This window comes from Pogona vitticeps, chromosome ZW-PAR (assembly GCF_051106095.1).
Source record: "Pogona vitticeps strain Pit_001003342236 chromosome ZW-PAR, PviZW2.1, whole genome shotgun sequence".
In the NCBI taxonomy this organism is placed as follows: domain Eukaryota; kingdom Metazoa; phylum Chordata; class Lepidosauria; order Squamata; family Agamidae; genus Pogona; species Pogona vitticeps.
In genome coordinates this window covers 1411942-1433372 of record NC_135800.1, presented here as the reverse complement: position 1 = coordinate 1433372, position 21431 = coordinate 1411942, and the positions used below count along the sequence as shown (strand labels likewise).

At 49.9% G+C, this 21431-nt stretch overlaps 2 protein-coding genes across 4 annotated transcripts; both read left to right on the top strand.

Moving 5' to 3' along the window:
* Positions 1-75: 75 nt before the first annotated feature.
* Positions 76-12729, top strand: LOC144585137 (uncharacterized). Of its 3 annotated transcripts, none has more exons than XR_013539648.1 (3): positions 76-348; positions 3709-3888; positions 12591-12729. XR_013539648.1 is itself a non-coding variant. In XM_078382731.1 (3 exons), exons 1-3 carry the CDS (start codon positions 89-91, stop codon positions 6456-6458), a joined length of 336 nt encoding a protein of 111 aa, XP_078238857.1. In that variant the 5' UTR covers positions 76-88; the 3' UTR covers positions 6459-6501. The 3 variants fall into 3 exon arrangements, 1 of the variants encoding a protein (XP_078238857.1); XR_013539647.1 differs by lacking the exon at positions 12591-12729 and adding an exon at positions 6447-6501; XM_078382731.1 differs by lacking the exon at positions 12591-12729 and adding an exon at positions 6447-6501 and having other exon boundaries at positions 76-232.
* Positions 12697-20883, top strand: LRRC8A (leucine rich repeat containing 8 VRAC subunit A). Its single transcript, XM_072985151.2, has 3 exons — positions 12697-12834; positions 12959-15122; positions 18701-20883. Exons 2-3 carry the CDS (start codon positions 12966-12968, stop codon positions 18974-18976), a joined length of 2433 nt encoding a protein of 810 aa, XP_072841252.1. The 5' UTR covers positions 12697-12834; positions 12959-12965; the 3' UTR covers positions 18977-20883.
* The last annotated feature ends 548 nt before the right edge of the window (positions 20884-21431 follow it).

Here is a 21431-nt window from a genome sequence, read left to right as displayed (position 1 = left end):
CCGCCTGCCCTTGCCAAACATGGCGGCCGGTCCGTCCCCCCTCTCGGCCCCGCCCCCTTGGGTTTATAAGGCGCGGTTCGCCGCCAAGATGGCGCCGTCTGGCGGTGGAAGCGGCGGCGGCGGGGAAGGAGCGCGGGAGGGGAGCCGGGCGCGGGTGGCCGGGCTGGTTACCGCCGCCGCCGCGGAGGAGGAGGAGGAGAAGGGGAAGGCCCAGGCCGGCTGGGTGAGTGAGGTCAGTTCCGGGGTGGAGCGGAGCGAGCGGGAGAGAGAGAAGGCCGGTGTGGGTGCGAGGAGGGCCGGAGGAGCGGACAAAAGAAGCGGGCCGGAGAAGCCTCGCTCCGTCCTGAGGTAAACATGGCGGGAGGCGGGAAGGCCGGAGGGCCCTGAGGCGGCGGTCGCCACGGCGACCACAACCCCCCCCACCCCCACGGGATGGGCTTTTCTGAGGGGGGGGGAAGAAAAAGGAAAGCCTTTAAAGGGTTTATTGTTGTGGGTTTTCTCGGGGGGGGAGGCGGGTAAGGGATCCCCCCTCAACCACCCCACCCCGGACTGGGTCTTTTGGGGGGTCCGGAGGGTTGGGGGGTGCCCTGAAGGGGTGGGGGACCTTTTTTGGGGTGGCCTGGCCGGTGGAAGCGGGTCGGGGGGGACTGATCGAAGTCTGGATCTGGAAAAGGGGGGGGCTCCGGTGTGTGTGTGTGTGTGTGTTGTATATTGCACACATACAGACATAGAATATACAGGTATATAGGTACTAGACGGGTGTGTGCGCGTGTTATGTGCACATCTAATACCTATACAGTATATACGTGGGTGTGGGTGTGTAGGTGTGTGTATATGTATACACACACACACCCTAAAACTATCATACATGTCTCTTATTAGGTGTGTAATTTACACACACACACACCCCTAATACCTATCATACATATCTCACTCTAGGTGTGTAATTTACACACACACACACACACACACACACCCCTAATACAGTACCTATCATACATGTCACTCTTATTAGGTGTGTAATTTACACACACACACACACACACACACACACACACACACACACACACACACAATACCTATATACCTTGCCTCAAACTCCAGATACACACATCCTACTAATTTTCTCTCTGTATGTATGTATGTATACACACAGCTACCCTATATTATACATACACACAGGGTGGGTATGAAATGGCCATCATCCTTGGATTTGGGGGAGGATGATGGGGAAGGCGATCCAGACAAGAGACTGGGAAAGAGGGTGTGTGTGGGGGGGTCTGCTCTTGGGTTGCTTTGATGGCTTGGGGGGGGTCCTGGGGAAGCAAAAGGGCCGAGTGGGCATAACTGAGGGATGATGATGATGATGATGGAGAGAGGATTGGGAGGGAGGAGATTTCCAAAAAATGTGCTCAGGAAGTGCTTTGCCGATTAAAATGTGCCTTTCAATTCAATAACTGGTATCAATGCGTCTGGAGCATCGCTATTCATAAGTTAAGTTGGGATACAGTATTAAGGTTTCGAAAGGCGGAGAAGGCGGATGCTCTCGGGTGGCAGGAAACGTTGGGTGTGTCAAGCCCTCAGCAGGTCAAGGGATGCTTGGAGATGGGGTGTGTTGCGTGTGTGATGTCACCAGCTTTCTAGCCCTTGTTAAAGAGAGTAAAGGGCTCAAAAAAAGCAAAAAATAAAGGGAATAAATGGTGACTTAGGCATGGGAAAGGCCTTTGACACCAAGAGAGCTGGATGTGGCCGTGCGGAGATTTCTGGAAGTCGTCTGTACGCCAAATTAGGTTTGCAAGGAAATAATTTGAACTGGGGGAGAGCTCAGTGGTTTTCTGGCTGCGGAGGTTGGGGGTTTGATTCCCCCCATAGGGCTTCCTGGGCAGGGGCTGGACTGGATGATCTCATAGGGTCCCTTCCAGCTCTAGCAGTCCTAAGATTTTAGGATTATTTTTTAAGGATTTATTCTCAGTGGGATGCCAGATTTGCATTGCGATTGCAAACACTAGCTCCCCAGGTTTGTTTGCATGTTGATTTCCAAGCAGCGCTCTATAGGGAGCAGTGCTGATCATTGTTTGTCCCCAAAACTTTGTTGTCAGCGGCAGAGAAGTCAGGATGGCGGTGGACGTCTTTCTTGGGGTAGAGAAGAGAGCTTGATTTCTGTAAGAAAGGTCGCTAGGACCGGAGGCAAGAAAAATTAGGAAATGCTGGAGCGTCAGCTGCATTAAAGGGGTGGAACAGGAAAGAGGTGGAGGAAGACAATGGTGGAAGAGGGTTTGGGTGGGGATCGGCAGAGGTCAAGAGAGGAAAACATTTTATCAACGTTGGTAGACCTTGGAGAGAAAAGACGCACGGACTAATTGGGATTTTTCCGATCCCAGGCATCTCCTCCGGAGCGCTTTCTTTATTTTTCCAGTAATTCCCGGCAGTAGGTTGTGATTGCAGACATTTTCCAGCTTTGATGCATTTTTTTCCCCCTGCTGTTGCCGAAGCCTGCCAGCCCTGGAGGGTAAACGGGTTGCTGGGATCATCCGCCGGCGCTCGGGTCTGTCTGCTCACTGGGAAAAACATCCTCGGCTTTTAAGGATTGCGGGATGCTGCCCCTGGCAGAGAAGGAAAAAGGGGTCGCTCCAGGTTCTCGGCATGTGGCGGAAGAAACAGGATCGCTGCCCGGTGCTTTGATTCCCAGAAACGGTCCAAAATATCCCTAAGGCAGGTTTTGGGGGGAAAAGACGTGTGTCTGTATTTCTTGAAACCAGAGTTCTGGGGCTTTTGCTTTGGTATTGACCGTTTCGGAAAGAACCGATGGATGGCTCTCTTTGTGTGTGTAGTTGTTTCTGATACAGCTTTTTTTCATTTTGAACTGATCTGTGCATCTTTTTGGGCTGCTGGTGGGCAAGGGCTGATATTCAGCCACTTTTGTGCGCTGTAAATAGAAAAGAAGGCTCTTGGCTGGAAAAAAAAACAGGGATTAAAATGTAGGCTTACACAGGGTTGTGCATGAGACAGTTAACCGTCTTAAACTGTACCAGTTTTCAGCAAGATAGAAATGCAATTCATGGACTTGACCAAACTCACCCTCTCTTGGATGTAACCAGCGGGTTCAGGGTGAGTGTGCGGGCAGCAGAAGGAGATGATGATGGCTTCAGCCAAGAAAGCGAACTTCAGTTTCTGATTAATTTACATTCCAGTGGTGGGTGATGCCAAAGGCAAAAAAGGCTGGGATCCCAAATGCCAACGTATTTGAATGTAAAACTGATAATTGCAGCTAGCTACGCCTTAGGAGAAGCCTTTAGCGTCCTTTTTGGGGGTGGCATCCTTGGGAAAGGGGTGTGGCCTCGTGGAGAATTCGGGAGGGCCGGATTTGCCCCCAGGGCCTAAGGTTCCCCACTGCACTATTTTGGAGAGGGTTTGGGAAGGATTTCGTAGCAGCTGGCGGAGGAAAAGGGGTTACTGGACTTCTTCAATCTTCACTTCTAACGATTTTACAAGCCTTCCTACAGCTAGGAGTCGCTCAGAGGGATTTTTGCACATGCAAAACGCTGGAACAAGTATCAGATAAAATCTGGTTCGCCACACTAAATCTAGGGGAAGGGCAGTGGGTGCCGGCTTCATGTTCCTTTGCCAAGCCTCTCATTTTTTTTTTTAAAAAAACGGCAGAGAGCTGAATCCGACCTGTATCAATAAATCGGCTGTGTTTGCTTTCAGGAAGCTTGCTCTCATGGCGTTTGGGGAAGGCTCCTCTCCAGCTCTCGCTCGGGCACCGGCTCTCTTTGGCAACCTCAAGCTTCAGCGCAGGAGGCTGGCGTGCAGATAGCAGAACCCAGTTTGGGGGCACCAAGGCCCATGTCTTGTTCCGAAGAGACTGCGCTGGGGATGACGTACGTGGTAAGGCGATCCTCATGGTTTCTTTGCTTTGAAATGACACAAGTGGAGGGAAGGGAGAAAATGGGTGAGCTTAAATCTGGCTTCCTGTCACCGGAGCCCATTGTTTCTTGTCCTGTACTGGGGGATGATCGAGAGCAGATCCTGCCCCCCCCCCCGTAGAACGATCTTTCAAGTCTTCAAAGAGTGCTCTCCTTGCTCCCCTCAGTCTTCTTTTCTCGACCCCCTGCTCAAATCAGATCAGACAGACAGTGGCCCAACTTTCTTTTGAAGGCCTCCCCAGCGTTGGAGTCTTCACCGCTTCCCAAAATCATGGGTTCTGTTGTTGTGCTGCTCTAACAGTTAAGAGCTTTTCCCTAATATTCAACTGAAATCTGGCTTCCTCTATGTTGAGCCCGTTGGTATGCGTCCTGCACTCTGGGGAGATCGAGGCCAGATCCTGCCCCTCTGCAAGACTGCCGTTCGGATGTTTGAAAAGTGCTTTTTCACCCTCTCCAATTTAATTCTGATCCAAAGATGCCTTACAGCTGTTTCTGCTAGCTATTACGGCCAGCAGTATTATTAGGCTGGTGATCTTCCTTTGTGATGCTTTGGTGGCCCCTCTGTGTCCCTTCCAGAAGACTCAGAACAGATAGATGGTATCTTCAAAGATCCTGTCGTATTTCTGTCCTTCAAACCTGTATTTACCTTACACGGTCTTCTTTTTTCTGCCTCTGCCTTCCCCAGCCACTCCCAAACTCTCTTGAGGGATGGCCGAGCTTTGTCTGTTAACAGTAATAGAGCCGTTGTTCAATTAAACCCTGGCTTTAATTAACCGGCCGTGGATTCTTTCACGAACTTCTCCCAATGAATACCTTGGCAATAATTTGCTATGTTTATTTTTTTTAATGTGGGATTCTTGTTTCAGGCACTGTAAAGAGGCATGAGAGAGGAAGAGGCAAGCCAAATAAATGACCAGATTAGTCAGATATTGCCATTTCATTTCCTAGGAAACAGGAGTTGCATCTTGAAAACAAAACGTTGCTCCTTTGATTTCGTGATGACATACTGTGTTGGAGATTTGTATGAATTCACTGAATCATTCTACTGGCATAGAAGCCTCTTCTTCCCGGACTCCCCCATTAATTAGCAAATGCTGTTAACACCCAATAGGAAATACAGGTTTATTTGCACAAAGGAAACAGGGTTGGGTTTCTTCTTACCTGGGGCTCCTTAATATCTCTCCTGCTGACAATTTGAGGCATGTAAATGAGTTTTCTCTTCCTGGTAGCCTCCAGAGGTTGCAGTTTTGCATTAAAATAAGATGTGGGGTTGGTCCCTGGCAGCAGGCTTTGCTTCTTTAATCCCCCCCACCCAACAAACTTGAAAAAAATGAGACATCTGGCTGCTTTATTTGATTTTATTTTTTCCCCTTTTTCCATATTTATCCTATTTGATGCAATCTTTGGGGGCTTAGGCACTACGGGCTTGACTTCTCTCTACCCTCAACTCAAAGGTGAATGGTTTAATGGCTTAATGGTTGTTGTGGGTTTTTCGGGCTCTTTGGCCGTATCTGCCTATACGGGGGTGTTGTTCAATGTCACATTTGCTGGGTTTTGGAATACGTGGTGTGCCTGCGTTCTAGAATGCCCTGTTTCTGAGGAAACCGGAATGAAGCAGGTGAGCCTCCATCTTTAGTATTAAATTTTTCCGTCCGTCCTCACGGATGCTTTTTAGTGGTTCTTTCCCTGGTTGCGTCCTTTCTTCCTTACTGGCTTAATAATAATTAGTTTCTGAAAGAGCCACAGGTAGCCTTGATTCTCAGACTGCGTCCTATCCAGCATCCTCTCCACCCCCCCCGGAGATTCTTTGCCCGGTGGATTTTGTTAAGTGAACGAAAACTGTCAGGAAATCAAGAATCTTGTCTTTTTAAGTCACCCCAAGATTTTTGGGGGTGTCCTTCCTGCCATGAGCACATGCTGCTTCTAGAAGTTCCCCATAAACCCGGGTAATAAAGAATGAATGAATGACTTCCCCCATTAGGAAAGATCAGTATAGCTTGATTGGCATGTAGCCCTTTTTTTGTTTCCCTTGTGAAGGAGAGAAGAACAGGGGGTCAGAGGGACTTGGCCACAGAGGTCCTGCAGCTGGCTGCTCCAAAAGACAGAAAGAATTGGGCGTGTTTAGTCTTGAGAAAAGAAGACTGAGGGAGGAGCAGGATCTGTCCTCCATCATCCCAGAGTGCAGGACCCATTGGCTTGGATTCCTGCCCTGAGCAGGGGGTTGGACTGGATGGCCTCAAAGGCCCCCTTCCAACTCCATGATTCTCGGAAAGTTTATGGAAAAAGCACAGCTCTTGTCATTGGGTAGACTGAGGAAGTGGCCTCGGGCGATAGATGATGTAGGCAGTGTCAGCTATTTATTGGAATGACCCCCACCCACCACAAGCATGCTCTGCACCTCCAATGCTAGCTTGCTGGCTTCCGGTGGGTTGGAGGATGTTGTAAATTCATGCGTCAGCCCTGGAGATTTTTTTGTTTTACATGGAATTGCGGGTGTTGGCGTCCTGTCCCTTGCCTCAGACAGCTGGATGAGTCAGGCAGCCCTGGAGACGGGCCAGAGAGTAATTCATAAAAAGGTCTCAAGCAGAGGTGCAAGCAAGACCGTGGAAAGTTTTAATCTGCTGAAGACGTCGGCCTTAAAACCTGCCGACCCCCGGCACTGTGCTGTGGTTCAAATCTACCCGTTTTCTCCAAAAATAGGACCTAACCTGAAAATAAACCCTAGTAGGATTTTTCAGGATGCTTGTAATATAAGCCCTACTCCAAGAATAAGCCCTAGGTAAGTGAAATCCCGCCCTCCACCCTTGTGCAGCAAGCGGAAGAATATGACAGGACTGTATTTGAATAAATGTAGATGGTTGTACATGCAAAAAATAAAACATCCCCTGAAAATGAGCCCTAATGCGTTTTTTTGGTGCAAAAATTAATATAAGACCTTAAACCAGTTGAATAGCAACCTGACTTTCCCTCTCTAATTAGTACGATGTCTGGATGCTAACATCAGGTCACTTCAAATCAGGCTTTTCTCATACTCCGCACCAGGTTGTATATATCGGGATCCGACGAGTGTCATTGCTTGAATCCCGAAATGTTTAGCCTCTAGTCCTTGTAACTCCAGCAGGAAAGTTTGAACATGCGTGGGCAGTAAACCTGTTCCAGACGAAAAACACAGCGGGAATGAATGAATGCTTGTTGTATCCGGCAGTGGCCGTTGGTCTGGTGGCTACTTTATATTTGCTCTGTTGATTCTAAGCATCCCCGTTTGCGCCTCACCGACTTCCTGTATTTCCCTAGGTCACACTCTTATATTTCATTTCATAGAATCATGGAGTTGGAAGGGGCCTCTACGGCCATCCAGTCCGACCCCCTGCTCAAGGCAGATATCCAGGAAGATCTGAGAGAGGGTTGTCCAATTTCCACTTGCATTTATTCGTCTGTTGTTGTTGCCACCAAGCGAGGTTCTCTACGTAATCCTTAACGGGGTACTGCTGTCAGATGCTCTGCCTGTCGATCCTAGTCCCGGTAAAGAACTATGAAGTGTAATCGCTTTCACTGTCAGGAAAGGTGGATCCCGCAGGGTTTCCATCCCCTAGATTATAGCAAACTGGGTAAGAGTGTTGCTTCGTCAATGTTTGCCTGGGAGTTAGCCATGAAAGGGTTTACAAGATTACAAAAGAAAGTGGCGTTAAGGAATAACTAGGGCGCACTGAACTCCTTTGAACGTGTTATGGCGTCCGCCTCTCCCCTCTCTGGCTTCCCTCTGCCGTCCTGCTCGGGAGCTGATGGCTGTTCCGAGGGGAAGCCTAGCCTATGGAACAGACCGTTCATCATCCGGTTGCCACTTCCCATCTAGCAAAAAACAGCCGTGAGCCTCTCTCTTCTGCCTAAGGGAGAATGAAGGAGCAGAGTCCATGCTGTGCCAGTGGGAATCTCCCCCCCTTTCTCTTTTCTTGGAGGTTCTCCCGGCCGAAGACGCTGCCTGCGGGCGCTCGAATCCTTCGTGTGTGACTTTGAGTGGTGGCATTTCTCCGATTCCTGCGTTCGGCACCTGTCGGCAACGTTTTTAGACCGTTCTGTAGGTCCTGGCCTGGAAATACTGGGAGCAGATGCTTGGATCGGTTGTAAGGTGTGATCGACCGCCGTTCTCGTCTCTTGGGCGAAACAACAGCTTTTGAGGGTCTCCGAGGCTGATGGGAGGGACACAGGCTGGGTTCTTTAAGGAAAAACGTCACCTGATCATAAAAGATAAATGCAAGTGATGCAGACAGCTTAAGATGCGGCCACGTGGTCTCCGAAGCAGCACCCAAACCACATCTGGGTAACTCAGGAGATCTTGGCCTGCCATTCCCAGAAGCCTTTGCCACTAGCTGTGCTGGTCAGGCTTTCTGGGAGTTGTAGTCCAAGCACATCTGGGGACCCAAGGTTGGGAACCACCGCCCTAGATTAGGAGGTAAAGGCATAAAAGTTGCATCTGATCTCTATGTAAATGGAGGGAAGTGTCACAGCCTAGAACCATAGGTCATTATTGTTCGTTAGGCTTTATGTCCTGTATTTCTCCAGCAAGTTCAATGAGGTGCGCATGGCTCTCTTCCAACCCATTCGCTGTGATGTTGGTCACTTTGGGAAAGTTTGAATGGCTTCAAGTCACCCAGGGAATGTCAAGGCTCCGTGCTCCCAAGAGCAGTATCCTGATTCACTGCGGGGCATGATCCCTCCGAAGATAGAGACTAATGGACATCTCGGTTGATTGGTCTGCATTGGTAAAGAAGCAGAGCCAAACAAGAAATGACACGCTCAGCTGATGGTCAGCCCATCAAACAGCGCAGATTTCTTTTTTTATGCGCCCAGTTGGATAAAACGGAGGCAGCCGTGAGAAGGAGATTTGACCCGCTGTGGCAGGAATGCTATCCCATAGATGCTTTAACGCTCATGCAAGCAGACTCCGCATGACAGCTTTCAATAGCAATCAGCAAGTGTCTCTGGAGAAATTGTGGCATTTCCCCCCCCCCCCCCGGGTGGAAACCCACAGGCACAGCAACTCTTGCGCAGGGAAAACCGCTCTGATTTCAGCAGGGGGGGGGTGTCAATTTGTGCCTTGTAAGAAAAGAGCCACCCTATGTGGTCTTACAAAAAGTGATGTGATCCCATAATATCCCCAGAAGGAGGGAATGGTAAACCCCTTCTGAGTGCCCCATACCTAGAAAATGCTGGAAAGGGTGGCCGTTAAGTCGGAATTGAATTAGCAGCACACGATTGTTCTCCTCTCCTGCAAATGTGCTTTGGAGAGATGCAGACTTAAAAGGGTGGACCCGATGGACGGATCGCTTGGCGAGTCTAAATGCTTGGCTCCCTTTTTCTTAGCCTTGTCAGTTGAAGCAGGGGTGGAGATCCTGTGAGCAGTTGGCAGTCTTTGACGTCTGGGTCAACCCAAAGCAGTTTTCCACCCTGTATTTCCAAGAATTTTGATTTTGCCATCAAGACAAGGCTCAGGGTCTCCTCGGACCTTGTTTTGCCCACTCCAAGGGCATCATTACAGAACAGAAATGTGTCTCTTATCCATTTGGTGCGTCTCAGGGGCTGAATGTCGGCCCTGTACTTATAGAATATATATCCACCCTGAAGTTACCAGATGTGCCTCGGAGTTTGAAGATGCTCTTGCTGCCCGAGCTGGCACTGAGCTAAATCAGACCGGCCATACAGACGCCTTTTCTCTTCCTCCCTACTAGTTAAATGTCTGCCTGTTTGTATATCCTGGAGAAGCCTACGGTATCATTAAGCCCAGGGCGGTTTTAAAAAACAGGGGGGAGAACGTAATATTCATGATACAATCACAAGAAAAACAGAAACCAAGATACAGCAGAAAAGACACGCCAGGAGGAAATGATGTTGTCTTTGAGGACGACCCACCGGAGCCTGACCAGTTAGACGCCCACCTGAAGAGGTAAAAAAAGGGGAAGGAGGTCTGTTCAAAGCGTTTATGGACTGGTCTCTTGGTTTGGTTTTGTTGGTTTGTTTTAAGAAAAGGAACCGGCCATCCACGTCACAAAGGGGGAAAAAAATCTGTAGGTACAGCCAAGATTGAGATTCAACGGTCTCGAATCTGGATTTCTGTTCGCTTCTGCCCCTGGGTGTGTTTATTTCATGGAAACTTCCGACAGCGCCGTGCAGGGGGTAGTTTTTGAGGTTCTCCTCTTTTAGCCTGGATCTGGAGATGCTTAAACTGTCATGCACGTCTTGTTTAATTAAGTTATCTACCCTCGGGCAACTTCCAGATAGAAGAATCCTTTCCTTTCAACTATGTCTTTTTTCCAGGAAAAAAACACAGAGGCTCTCTTTGTGACTTTGCTCCTCGGGAGGACAGTGTTTTGGACGTCTGCAGCTCGCCGGGGTCTTCTCAAGCAACTATCAGAGAACTTTAGCTTCTCCTTTTTTTTCCTGGCGGGCGATTCTCCTTTGAATCCTGGTGGAGGGGCTTTTGGGGGGCAGGAAGGTGGGGGGGGGCGAGGGCTGGTCCCCCTTGATTGTCATCTCGGCTTGTTGAGCAGATGGAGATAAGAAGGAAAAGCCAATCCTCTACAGTCACGGATCTGCCTCCTGCCCGCAGGCGGAGTTCATTTTATCGCTGCTGCCTTTTGTTTGGGCGAAGAAAAAAAACACACAAACCTTGTATTGTCCTCCACATTCTTGGTCATTATCAGTACAAGCTTTGCTGGTTACTCACGGCTGCTTATCAGCCCTCTCCCGGTGACTGTAAGTCAGGGCCGGCCACTTCCGCAGGTCTGGGGGAGGAGGGTGCACCCCACTCCCCAAACCGCCTCCTGCTCCCTCCGGTTTTCCCAAAAAGTGTGAGCCTCGGAATAAGGAGCTGTCCTGTTAAAAAGGATTTATTTCCCTGCTAGCAAGCCTCTGTGAACCCCTGACTTCTCCCGCGGATCATACCTTTGCTATAGCGTATCGGGGAAACAGAAAAACGAGAGACAAAAACATTGTGGCCCCTTACAGGCACATTTTTTTGTCTTGCTTGGTTGCCCGACATCTTCACAACCACTCGGCCAAGGCGTTGTGGGGCCGGGCTGAAGAGGGGGGACCCCCGGGTCCTGGCGAGACGTGCTGGGAGCCCCTGGGAGCCTTGAAAAACCTGTGTCACCATGTGGGGGGGGGACACGAGAATGCCCCTTGGGGCTGGATGCAGCTGCTCTGAGTGGACTCAGTCTGAGGTTTTCATTCTGGAGCGATGTTTCTAGTCCTTAGGGTGGAAGAGAGGAACCTAGGAACACTGCTGCGAAAGAGAGAGAAGAGGGGAGGACTTTGGTGGGTAAAGCATAAGATTCGGGTACACTTACTTCACCGTTAGCTTCAGACCCATTGAGTTCCTTTCTGTCTCTTGACTCTGTGGGTCTGGTTCTCCCTCCCGCCAACCCTTTCCCTCTTAGGAACATAAGAAATGTTTTTAACGTCCCCCCCCCTTCCAAATCAGGTAGATGCTTTTGCCTTCTGCAGCCTGGAGGGTGTGGGCCCGACCCATGTTCGTCAGATCCTCTTAGAGATCTATTCTTTTCTGTTGAAGTCTTTCTGTGCGCAGGATTGTAGCTGAGATGAAGGACTCCCAAGGTCTCGGCTAGAGAGACTCCAGAGGTCAGAATGGAAATGTATGTATGCATGTATGTGGTCTCTGCTGGGAGGGGCAAAAAAAGGGTTCCTGTAATTCTGTGCTGCTGGGGGGAATATCGTAGGAGCTGAGCTACCTCCAGGGTGTGTGTGTGCGCATACATACATACATACATTCCTGTCCCTGGATCTCAGAGGGCTACAGGCGCTTCCCTTGCTGCACCCAGCCATCAAAGATTTTGCTTTCCATGAAAAGGTTTAAAAATAGGAAAATCCCTTCTTATGCCTTCTAGTGGCCCTTTTTTAAAAAAAAAATCACAATATATTTGAAAGAAGAGGTGCTGCCTTTTCCAAAATAGCCCCCCTAAAAGACACAAGCAGACTTTTTAAAACTAGGTGTGGGGTATCTGTGCCAAAGAGCCAGGAATGCTTTGGGTGGGGGCTGCTTTCAGTCCCACGAGGGTGGCGTGGAGCCCGAGGGCTGCGCTTTGCCAGCCCCTGGGGTTTTAGGAGGATGTAGGATGATGTTCAGGCTGTATCGTGGTTAGAATACGGACGGCGGCTTGGGATCTCCCAGGTCTACCCTCCTCCCGACTATTATGAGATAGCGATAAGCCCAAAGGTCTCCTGAAAAAGGAAAGCGGAATATAGACGCAAGTAAAAAAAAATATAGGGAGGAAATATCACATCCAGTGTCCTGATATCCATGGGCAGAATCATGAGAGTAGAGTTTTTGTGCAAATGATTCTCTTTTTATGCCAAGCGTCTCCAGCTACACCCCCCCTCCCCATACAAATGGAAATCTACCTTTGCCTTCCTCGGGAGAAGAGTCTCTCTCATTCAAAACCAGCCACTTTGTCCAAAAGACTGGTCGGATCTGGTTCTTCCGACTCCCCCTTTTATACCTGAGGACCTTGGGCACCAAGAGAGAAAGAAAGAGAAGCAATCACTCCCCATCGGTAAAGGGCAGAAGAGTGTTTTGTGTGGATTTCTTTTTTTTAATGTCCTTTTTGTCATTTTTTTTTCTCTTGCGGTGTTAAAATGCTTGGAAACCAGAAACTCCTGGAAGTTGGCAATAAATTATCCAGAGTTTTAGCCGGTCGATCCTAATCTACCTTCTTGCCTGCCCACATGTCGAAAACAAAGAGGGCTGTGTGGAAGGAAAAAGCAAGATTGCACAACGGGCGGAGCGGCTGGCCCAGACAAACCAGCCAGGGTTTCAGAAAAAAGCTTTTTCCTCTGCTCGGCAGAGGCTTAAGTGCTGTTCGGTTGGCAGCGCGGACCTCCCTTGGGGATAGAGGTGTGGTTATTTCTCCCTTTTGGAACTCTCTTCTTTTCCCCCCTCCCTCCCTCCCGAAAACAGAATGTGGTTTTCTTTGTCGGTAACTATTTTCCCCACCTTTTTAATGCCTCCCCCCTTTCAGGTGAACCATGATTCCGGTCACCGAATTACGCTACTTTGCGGACACGCAGCCCGCCTACCGCATTCTGAAACCTTGGTGGGACGTCTTCACAGACTACATCTCCATCGTGATGCTGATGATTGCGGTGTTTGGAGGGACGCTGCAGGTCACCCAGGACAAAATGATCTGCCTGCCTTGCAAATGGGTCACCAAGGACGCTTGCAACGATTCCTCCCGAGACAGGGGGCCTGCAAACCTGGACTCGCGCTATTATAACGCTTCTCTCGTGCCGCCTCTGGACGCCGGGCCGACGGGGATCAAGTACGAGCTGGACAGGCACCAGTATAACTACGTGGACGCCGTGTGCTACGAGAACCGCCTCCACTGGTTTGCCAAATATTTCCCTTACCTGGTGCTGCTCCACACGCTGATCTTCTTGGCTTGTAGCAACTTCTGGTTCAAGTTCCCAAGGACCAGCTCGAAGCTGGAGCATTTTGTCTCCATCCTGCTGAAATGCTTTGACTCCCCTTGGACTACGAGGGCTCTGTCGGAGACCGTGGTGGAGGAGAGCGACCCCAAGCCCGCCTTCGGGAAGATGAACGGCTCCATGGACAAGAAGGCGTCCACTCACAGCGAGGACGTGGAGGCCACCGCCCCGATGCTCCAGAGGACCAAGTCTCGGATCGAGCAAGGCATCGTCGACCGGACAGAGAACGGCGTCTTGGACAAGAAGGAAGGGGAGCAAGCCAAAGCCCTCTTCGAGAAAGTCAAGAAGTTCCGCACCCACGTGGAGGAAGGAGACATCGTTTACCGCCTCTACATGAGGCAAACCATCATCAAGGTGATCAAATTCATCCTGATCATTTGCTACACCGTCTATTATGTCAACAACATCACCTTCGACATCGACTGCAAAGTGGACATCGAGAGCTTGACCGGCTACCGCATGTATCGCTGCGCCCACCCTCTGGCCACCCTCTTCAAAATCCTGGCTTCCTTCTACATCAGCCTGGTGATCTTCTACGGCTTGATTTGCATGTACACCCTCTGGTGGATGCTGCGGCGCTCCCTCAAGAAGTATTCGTTCGAGTCCATCCGGGAGGAGAGCAGCTACAGCGACATCCCCGACGTCAAGAACGACTTCGCTTTCATGCTGCACCTCATCGACCAATACGACCCTCTCTACTCCAAGCGGTTCGCCGTCTTTCTCTCGGAGGTGAGTGAGAACAAGCTTCGGCAGCTGAACCTCAACAACGAGTGGACGCTGGAGAAGCTGCGCCAGAGGATCACCAAAAACTCCCAGGACAAACTGGAGCTGCACCTCTTCATGCTCAGCGGCATCCCGGACACCGTCTTCGACCTCATCGAGTTGGAGGTCTTGAAGCTAGAGCTCATCCCGGACGTCACCATCCCGCCGAGCATCGCGCAGCTCACCAGCCTCAAGGAGCTGTGGCTGTACCACACGGCGGCCAAAATTGAGGCCCCGGCCCTCGCCTTCTTAAGAGAAAACTTGAAGTCTTTGCACATTAAATTCACGGACATCAAGGAAATACCCCTGTGGATTTACAGCCTGAAGACCCTGGAGGAGCTCCATCTGACAGGGAACCTGAGTGCCGAGAACAACCGATACATCGTGATCGACGGCCTGAGGGAGCTGAAAAGGCTCAAGGTGTTGAGGCTGAAGAGCAACCTGACCAAGCTCCCGCAGGTCGTGACCGACGTCGGGGTCCACCTCCAGAAGCTCTCCATCAACAACGAGGGCACGAAGCTGATGGTCCTCAACAGCCTCAAGAAGATGGTCAACTTGACGGAGCTGGAGCTCATCCGTTGCGACCTGGAGCGCATCCCTCACTCCATCTTCAGCCTCCACAACCTTCAGGAGATAGACCTCAAGGACAACAACCTCAAGACCATCGAGGAGATCATCAGCTTCCAGCACCTCCACCGCCTAACTTGCCTTAAGCTGTGGTACAACCACATCGCCTACATCCCCGTGCAGATCGGCAACCTCACCAACCTGGAGCGCCTCTACCTGAACCGCAACAAGATCGAGAAGATCCCCAACCAGCTCTTCTATTGCCGGAAGCTCCGCTACTTGGATCTCAGCCACAACCTCTTGATTTCCATACCCCCGGAGATTGGGATGTTGCAGAACCTGCAAAACCTGGCGGTGACGGCGAACAGGGTAAGGAAAAAGAGCAGGAGCCCCACAGCTTCTGGGGGTCGGCGGGCCCACTTCCATCCCCTTATCTGGAGGCAGGGACCTCCGTTTTGTGATAGAACCCTGCTCACGTTCTGTAGGACCACAGGAAAAACCTATACGTTGCTTCCAAACCCTTGTTAAAGGCTGTTCGTGTAAATAGCACCCCCTTCTTTCCCCTCCCGCTGTCCTCCCTCTTCCCACCTTCCTTCCCTTGGGGATTGTGCCCGTCACCCTCTCCCTTCTCCCTGTGCGTGTCTCAGTGAGATGGGATGGGGGGACAGCCAAGCGCAGCGGATGCCAAGCGAACTAAGGCCGCAGGAGAAGCTAGATCAGGAATTTAAATCTTCTGCGAAGACATCAGCATCCCCTTTATCTAGCAAGGTTGTGAGTCTATTATAAAAAATGAAAGAGGAAAAATAAGATGATGAGGGGCCCATCTCTTGCCCTAAATGCTCACGGATCAATTTCATGATCTACTCTTTCTGGTACCGGGGTCAATGGGGGGGCCCATTGGTTAAAAGCCTGGTTCCTTTCCCCCCACCTTTTAGGAAGATGGGGTCAACTTGAGCCCCACGTCCTGGTCCTTTGGGGAATCTTGCCTCTTCTGGGAGAATTATCCGGTTGCTGAAAGAGGGGCTGAGGTGACCCTTGCAGGCCCCCATATTGCCCTTGGACGCAGGCATTATCGGACTCCGACTCCCAGAAGCCTTGACCGCCAGCTGTGCTGGCCGGGATTTCTGGGAGAGGCAGTCCAAGAACGCCTGGATTACCCGAGGTTGGGAACCACTGTCCTCACTCCTAATCCATCCACTATGCTACCCTGGTTTCTTCACCCTTATGGCTAATTTTTTTTTAATATTTCTAAATCGGGGTGGGGTTTTGCCTAAGGGAGGGCCCACCAAGCCCCCAGGTGTTAAGCAAGACATCTTATTTTGGTTGACATTGACGCTACTTGTGTGTCACTTTAAAGTAAAATTCCAATTTTCCCAAGGTGAGTTCTGACCACATTTTCGTTTGCTCTCTTGCCTTAGACGGGATTCATACGATCCCTGCCAGAGGCGGTTCTAAATAACTGCTTATACCACATTTTCAGGGCGAGAGCATCAGTCCCTTCTTTATTCCAATACTCTGGTACCGCCAGAGATCTGTTTAGCTTGGCATAAACCAATTTAATTAGTCTGCAAAGCGCTTCCCGAACCACTATATTTAAGAACGTTTGCAAAAGCGCAGGCTGGTGGTGGGATCTGCAGCCTTTCCTGTTTTGCTTTTCTTGTATTTAAAAAAAAACACAAAAAAATATCCAGCCTTCGGATGACGCTTAAAAGCTAGCTCACTCTTTTGTGCTCTTCGCTCGGCCGATGCCGAATTTCAGGGTTTTCAAAATGGATCAAGCTGCATCTTTTCGGTTAATCTGGGTCTTTGCTCGGCTGTCCTTTACCTCCAGCCGAATTTGAAAATAAATCTTTCGGAGAATGGAAGGGGACTTGAAGGCCGGTCTTTTGTGCAAACTTATTTTTCTCCAAACTGATGGAGAGACGCAGAGAGAGAGAGAGAGAGGTCACAGAGGGGTACGGATGGGAAAGTTTGCTGACGCTGGCAGTTTGATAGCCCAACAGGCTTTTAAAAGTTGTTCTAACATTTAGATAAGGGATGTGGACCCTTCCTGTCTTGTCTTCTTGCAAGGATGAGGAAACACAACTTTCCACAACAGGGAGAATTCTAAAGGCTTTGGTGGGAGGGTTTGTTTTTGTGTGTGTGTGTGTTTTTGCACAAATTTCACCGCCGCCGCACAAAACTTAAGAAGTTGCTCCCATTTGGGAGGCGCTGAACGGATGCTGGCTGACTTGTTGATTTTATTTGAGAAGGAAGTCGCCGTGTTCGCAAACATGCCAGGCAAAATCCAAAGGAACAAAACAAAATTAAAGACTATTCTATTTTAAAGGTGAACTTTCGTGGAGAAAGTAATTGGCCATTTTCATTTTAACGGGTGGGGCGGTCCGGGTGGAGCCTGGAGATCATCCGTGTAGTCCCATCTGATTCCCATCATCCTCGGCCGAAGACCGATAACTCTTACTTGCCTTTGAGACAGTGAACTCCGGTTTTATGGGCGCCGATGCATGTTGCGTTTCAGTGATTCAGCGTTGCTGGCAGGGGTTTCCCACTTTCAAGTAAGATTGCCACTGCCCCAGTTTTTTAAAAACTTAATTATTTCCTCTTCACCCCATCCCTGCCAACACATGTTGCAATGTTTGTGGGAAATTGAGAATTTCCCAACTAGCATAGGCTCGAAGTGCAGGGTGGGGTTCAAATAAGAGCGAAACAGGTTTGCTGGATTTTCCTTCGTACATCAAATCATGCCGGCTTAGCTTTCTTTTCCCCTCGGTTGCAGAATTCGGCCGTGTGCTGTATTCCGATCTCTTTGTCTTCTGGTCTCCCTGGAAAGAGCCGACGGGTCAAAGCCAAGGGACATGAGCGGCCCCCTTCATCTCTTAAAAGGGGTGTGCGCTGGTTTCTTGGAAATGATGCTGTGTGGATCTCATTAGCTCTCCATGACGACGAGGATGCAACTTAAGAGACAGGCTTGTGAGCAAAAGGTGGACTCCCCCCCCCCAGTCTCCCTTAACTCGCTCTCACCCCCTTCTGCTCCCCCTGCGAGGTTTCCTGTTTTCTATCATGCTTTGTTTTACTGGGAACACTCCGTGACCGATTGATTTCTCCAGGGCGCATCTTAATTAAAGCAGCAGCCGTCATTTGGGGGGGGGGGGAAGAGCCTTTGGGAGGGTTGGCTTGGAGACCCAGACGTTAAAAAACGGTGGTTCTTAAGGGTTTAATGCCCTGCTGAAGACAACAGAAAAACAGTTTTTTTTAAAAAAGAGAGAGAGGAGAGGAAAACAGAGCTTGGTCAAATGGTTAAGAGGAAAGTTATGTTTGAATCCAATCAAAACTCCATCAAATCATCCATTTATTGTTCTTCCTTGTGGGCTCAAGGCTGTGTCTGGGGCACTCTCCCTCTCTCTGTGCCTAGAACTGGGATGACAAGGGGCGCTGGAGCGAAAATGGGTACAGTAGGATCCCCTTATCCGTGGGATCAGTATCCACTGATTTGCACCTGGGGAACAACATCTTAAAATATTAAAATAAAAATCCTGGCAATACATGTTTTAACCATGAAGTTACTAGAACTGGCTACTGTAGGGAGCCAGAGACCACACAATGCATAATTTTTGCTGTTATATTAGCATTTGCTTTTTACATTTTTCAGCTTCTGCAAGGCTAGGCTTGGAACCGATGATCTTCGAGCTCCTTCCCACTGTCCTGTCCCGCGATTCCTAGCATGCAGAAACACGATCCGTTTAGTCCCCAGCGTTGCTAGTCCCTTGAGGACTAGTTCGTTGCGTGGGGCGACAAGCCTGATTTGCCAGTCTTCCTGACTGTCCTGGAGAGCGTGAAACGTGGGAAGCGTCTTCTCCTGCGGAGGCTGTCGGAGGCGCTCCTGTTGGTGTCCTGGGTGCTTTGCCTGATGTGTAACCTCTCTGCCTCTGCCTTGTCTCTCCCTCCAGATCGAGACCCTCCCCGCCGAGCTCTTTCAGTGCCGCAAGCTTCGGACGTTGCACCTGGGGAACAACGTCTTGCAGTCCCTCCCGTCCCGGGTGGGCGAGCTGGCGAACCTCTCTCAGATCGAGCTGCGGGGGAACCGCTTGGAGTGCCTGCCGGTGGAGCTGGGCGACTGCCCTTTGCTGAAGCGCAGCGGGCTGGTGGTGGAAGAGGACCTTTTCAACACCCTCCCCTTGGAGGTGAAGGAGCGCCTGTGGCGGGCCGACAAGGAGCAGGCCTGAGTCTCCGCCGAGGGAGGGAAGGAGAAAGCCGAGGGCCTCCGTCCAAACCGTCCGGGGAGACCCCGGCCGTCCCCCTGCTCCTGCGTTCTCTCTCTCCCCACCCACCCCCCGGACAACCTCCCGGGCAGAATCCCGACCCAAGAACGGTTCAGAAGGGGTGAGAAGGGAGTCGCCGGCTCCTTCGGCCCGATGGACACAGAGGGGGAGGCGAGGGGGAGGTGGTGGTGGTGGTGGTGCTGGCCACGGGTCAGGACGAGGACTGGTTGGCTGCCTGCCACGGCTAGGACAGGAAGCCGGGCCTGGACGGCAGGAAGCCGGGCCTGGACAACAGGAAGTTAGGCCCGGAGGACAGGAAGTGGGATGCTTCTGCTGTCACCGCCAGGAAAAGGGGACTGCAGCCGAGCGCCGTGTTCTAGCGGACCTCACAAGGCGCTGCCTCCGGATCCGACGAGGGTGTCTGGCATGCTCCTCTCGGGCGCCTGCCTGCTGTTGCTGCTGCGTCCTCATCTCTGCTGGGGCTCCTACCAGGAGGAACTGAGCTTTTCTGCTATTGTACAGCCTGAAGATATGAACCACGTTCAGCTTGTTGACTACACCGGGGGGAGGGGGGACGACAACGTCAAATAGAGCGACGCGCCAGCGTACCTCTTGGCAAATCAGGATGTCAAGAGATCAACCCCCCTTCCCTTTTCTTTTCCTTTCCATAATATTGAGGGTGTCCATGTTTCAAGCAAAAAAACACAACTGCAGCCGTTCTTGTTCAGATTGTCCTAGTTAATCATCTGACTTTCTTTTATACTGTCATAAAACACACACACACACAGCTCAGGCATATCATATTTTGAAATTAGGAATTTTGTATGTCTCTTCATTGCTTTGCTCGAGGATTGAACCCATAACCAGAAGGGATAAACATACAAGTGTAGCAACTCCCAGGGTGTTGTTTGGACTAAGTTTTTTTTATTATTATTTTAAATGTCCTTTTTTTCCTTTCTATCTGAAACACTGTCGCCACTCTCAGAAATTGCCTTGGGCAGGAACGTGGCTGATGCAAAAGAAAACACTAAACATATAACAAAATTAAATGACATTGGTCTTCTCTGATACTCTCTTTAGGGCCCTTTTAGATGATTTCCCCAACATCTTCCATAGGGCTAAAACGATGAGACTTATCCCTTTTGCATTTATGGTCATTCCCCCCCCCCAAAAAAAATAGCAGCTGGTCTGTATTTTTTTTGTTGCTGGCTTCTGCGTAGCCGACGGATAAAATATGTATATTTGCTCTAAGAATTCTCGCCGGAGCGAAAGGGGTTTGGTTACGTCTCTCGGAGAATGGATCCAAAATAGTCTTGTGTCTTGTTTGTGGTGAAAGGGTGAAGTGTGCAGGCTTTCCAGATACGGTGATCAAAGTCTTCCCCATACCTGCAAATCAGACACAAAAGCACCCCTCCTGATGGGTAGAATTTGCACTGGGGTTCAGTATATAGAGCGGCGTCTTTTTAACGGCCGCCCCTCCGTTGCAAAGCGAGGCGTCCATCTGTAGCAAACTCTTGCAGCTCGAAACGGCTCCAGATAATGAAAAAAAAAAAGGGAATCTTGTAGTTCAGGTTTCCTAAAGGCGAAGCAAAAGAGGTTTTATAGAGGAAAAAAAGGGCAGAGTTACCGGGAAGGTGTTGACTTTGGCCAAACAGGTCTGGGAATCTTTGGGCACCCCTTCTCTCTCGTTTTTACCCATAAATGTTTGTGGTGGTCAAGAGGATCGAAGCCACTGCTTGCTTCACTTTCTTCTCCGTCTGATGTAATAGGAGAAAGACCCGTGCACACTTAGCAACGCTGGGAAAACACACAAATCAATGTTTGCCAGGCCTCCAAGGTGAAATAAAGCTATGTGGAATTTCCTGGAAAAACTTTCCTGGGTCTGTCTTTTTCCAAAAAATATATATATCATAATTTACAGCAGCCACAGAGGTTTGGATCATGTCAAGATGATCTGCGCTACGCCACAGTAAATGGCATTTGATAACCACTTCCAGTGTTGCTGGTTCTGTTCAGTCACGGGACTTGCCGTTTGCTCAAAGGTGTTTAAAATTGCTGTCTGGAAATCTTTTGTGTGCTTCTCCCTCGAAAGACCACAGAGGATTCTAAGTCCCCCGACACTCTTGCAAAACTCTGCTCCAAGTCCCAAGAACAGAAATCTGCACACGTCTAACTCTGGATAACAAGAGCTTGCTGAGATAAAGTATCGATTACAGTCCGACCTTGGTATCCACTGTTTCAGTCATCTGCAGTCTGAAAATATTGAAAGGAAAAACTGGAAATATTACCAGAACAGGCCACTAGAGGGAGCTAGGGATCATCCTGTAAATACAGGCGGGAAATACGTATAACGTATAAATACTGTACTCATTTCTGGGGTTTTTTAAATTTAATATTTTCAGGCACTGGATAAGTGAAT

What these genes read in the sequence shown, in the direction of transcription:
- LRRC8A (XM_072985151.2), top strand. Translation starts at nt 12,966, where the DNA reads ATGATTCCGGTCACCGAATTACGCTACTTTGCGGACACGCAGCCCGCC. An exon ending in TGGCGGTGACGGCGAACAGG is followed by an intron (nt 15,123 to 18,700) that starts GTAAGGAAAAAG and finishes CTCTCCCTCCAG; the next exon opens with ATCGAGACCCTCCCCGCCGA.
- LOC144585137 (XM_078382731.1), top strand. Translation starts at nt 89, where the DNA reads ATGGCGCCGTCTGGCGGTGGAAGCGGCGGCGGCGGGGAAGGAGCGCGG. An exon ending in AGGCCGGCTGGGTGAGTGAG is followed by an intron (nt 233 to 3,708) that starts GTCAGTTCCGGG and finishes GTTTGCTTTCAG; the next exon opens with GAAGCTTGCTCTCATGGCGT.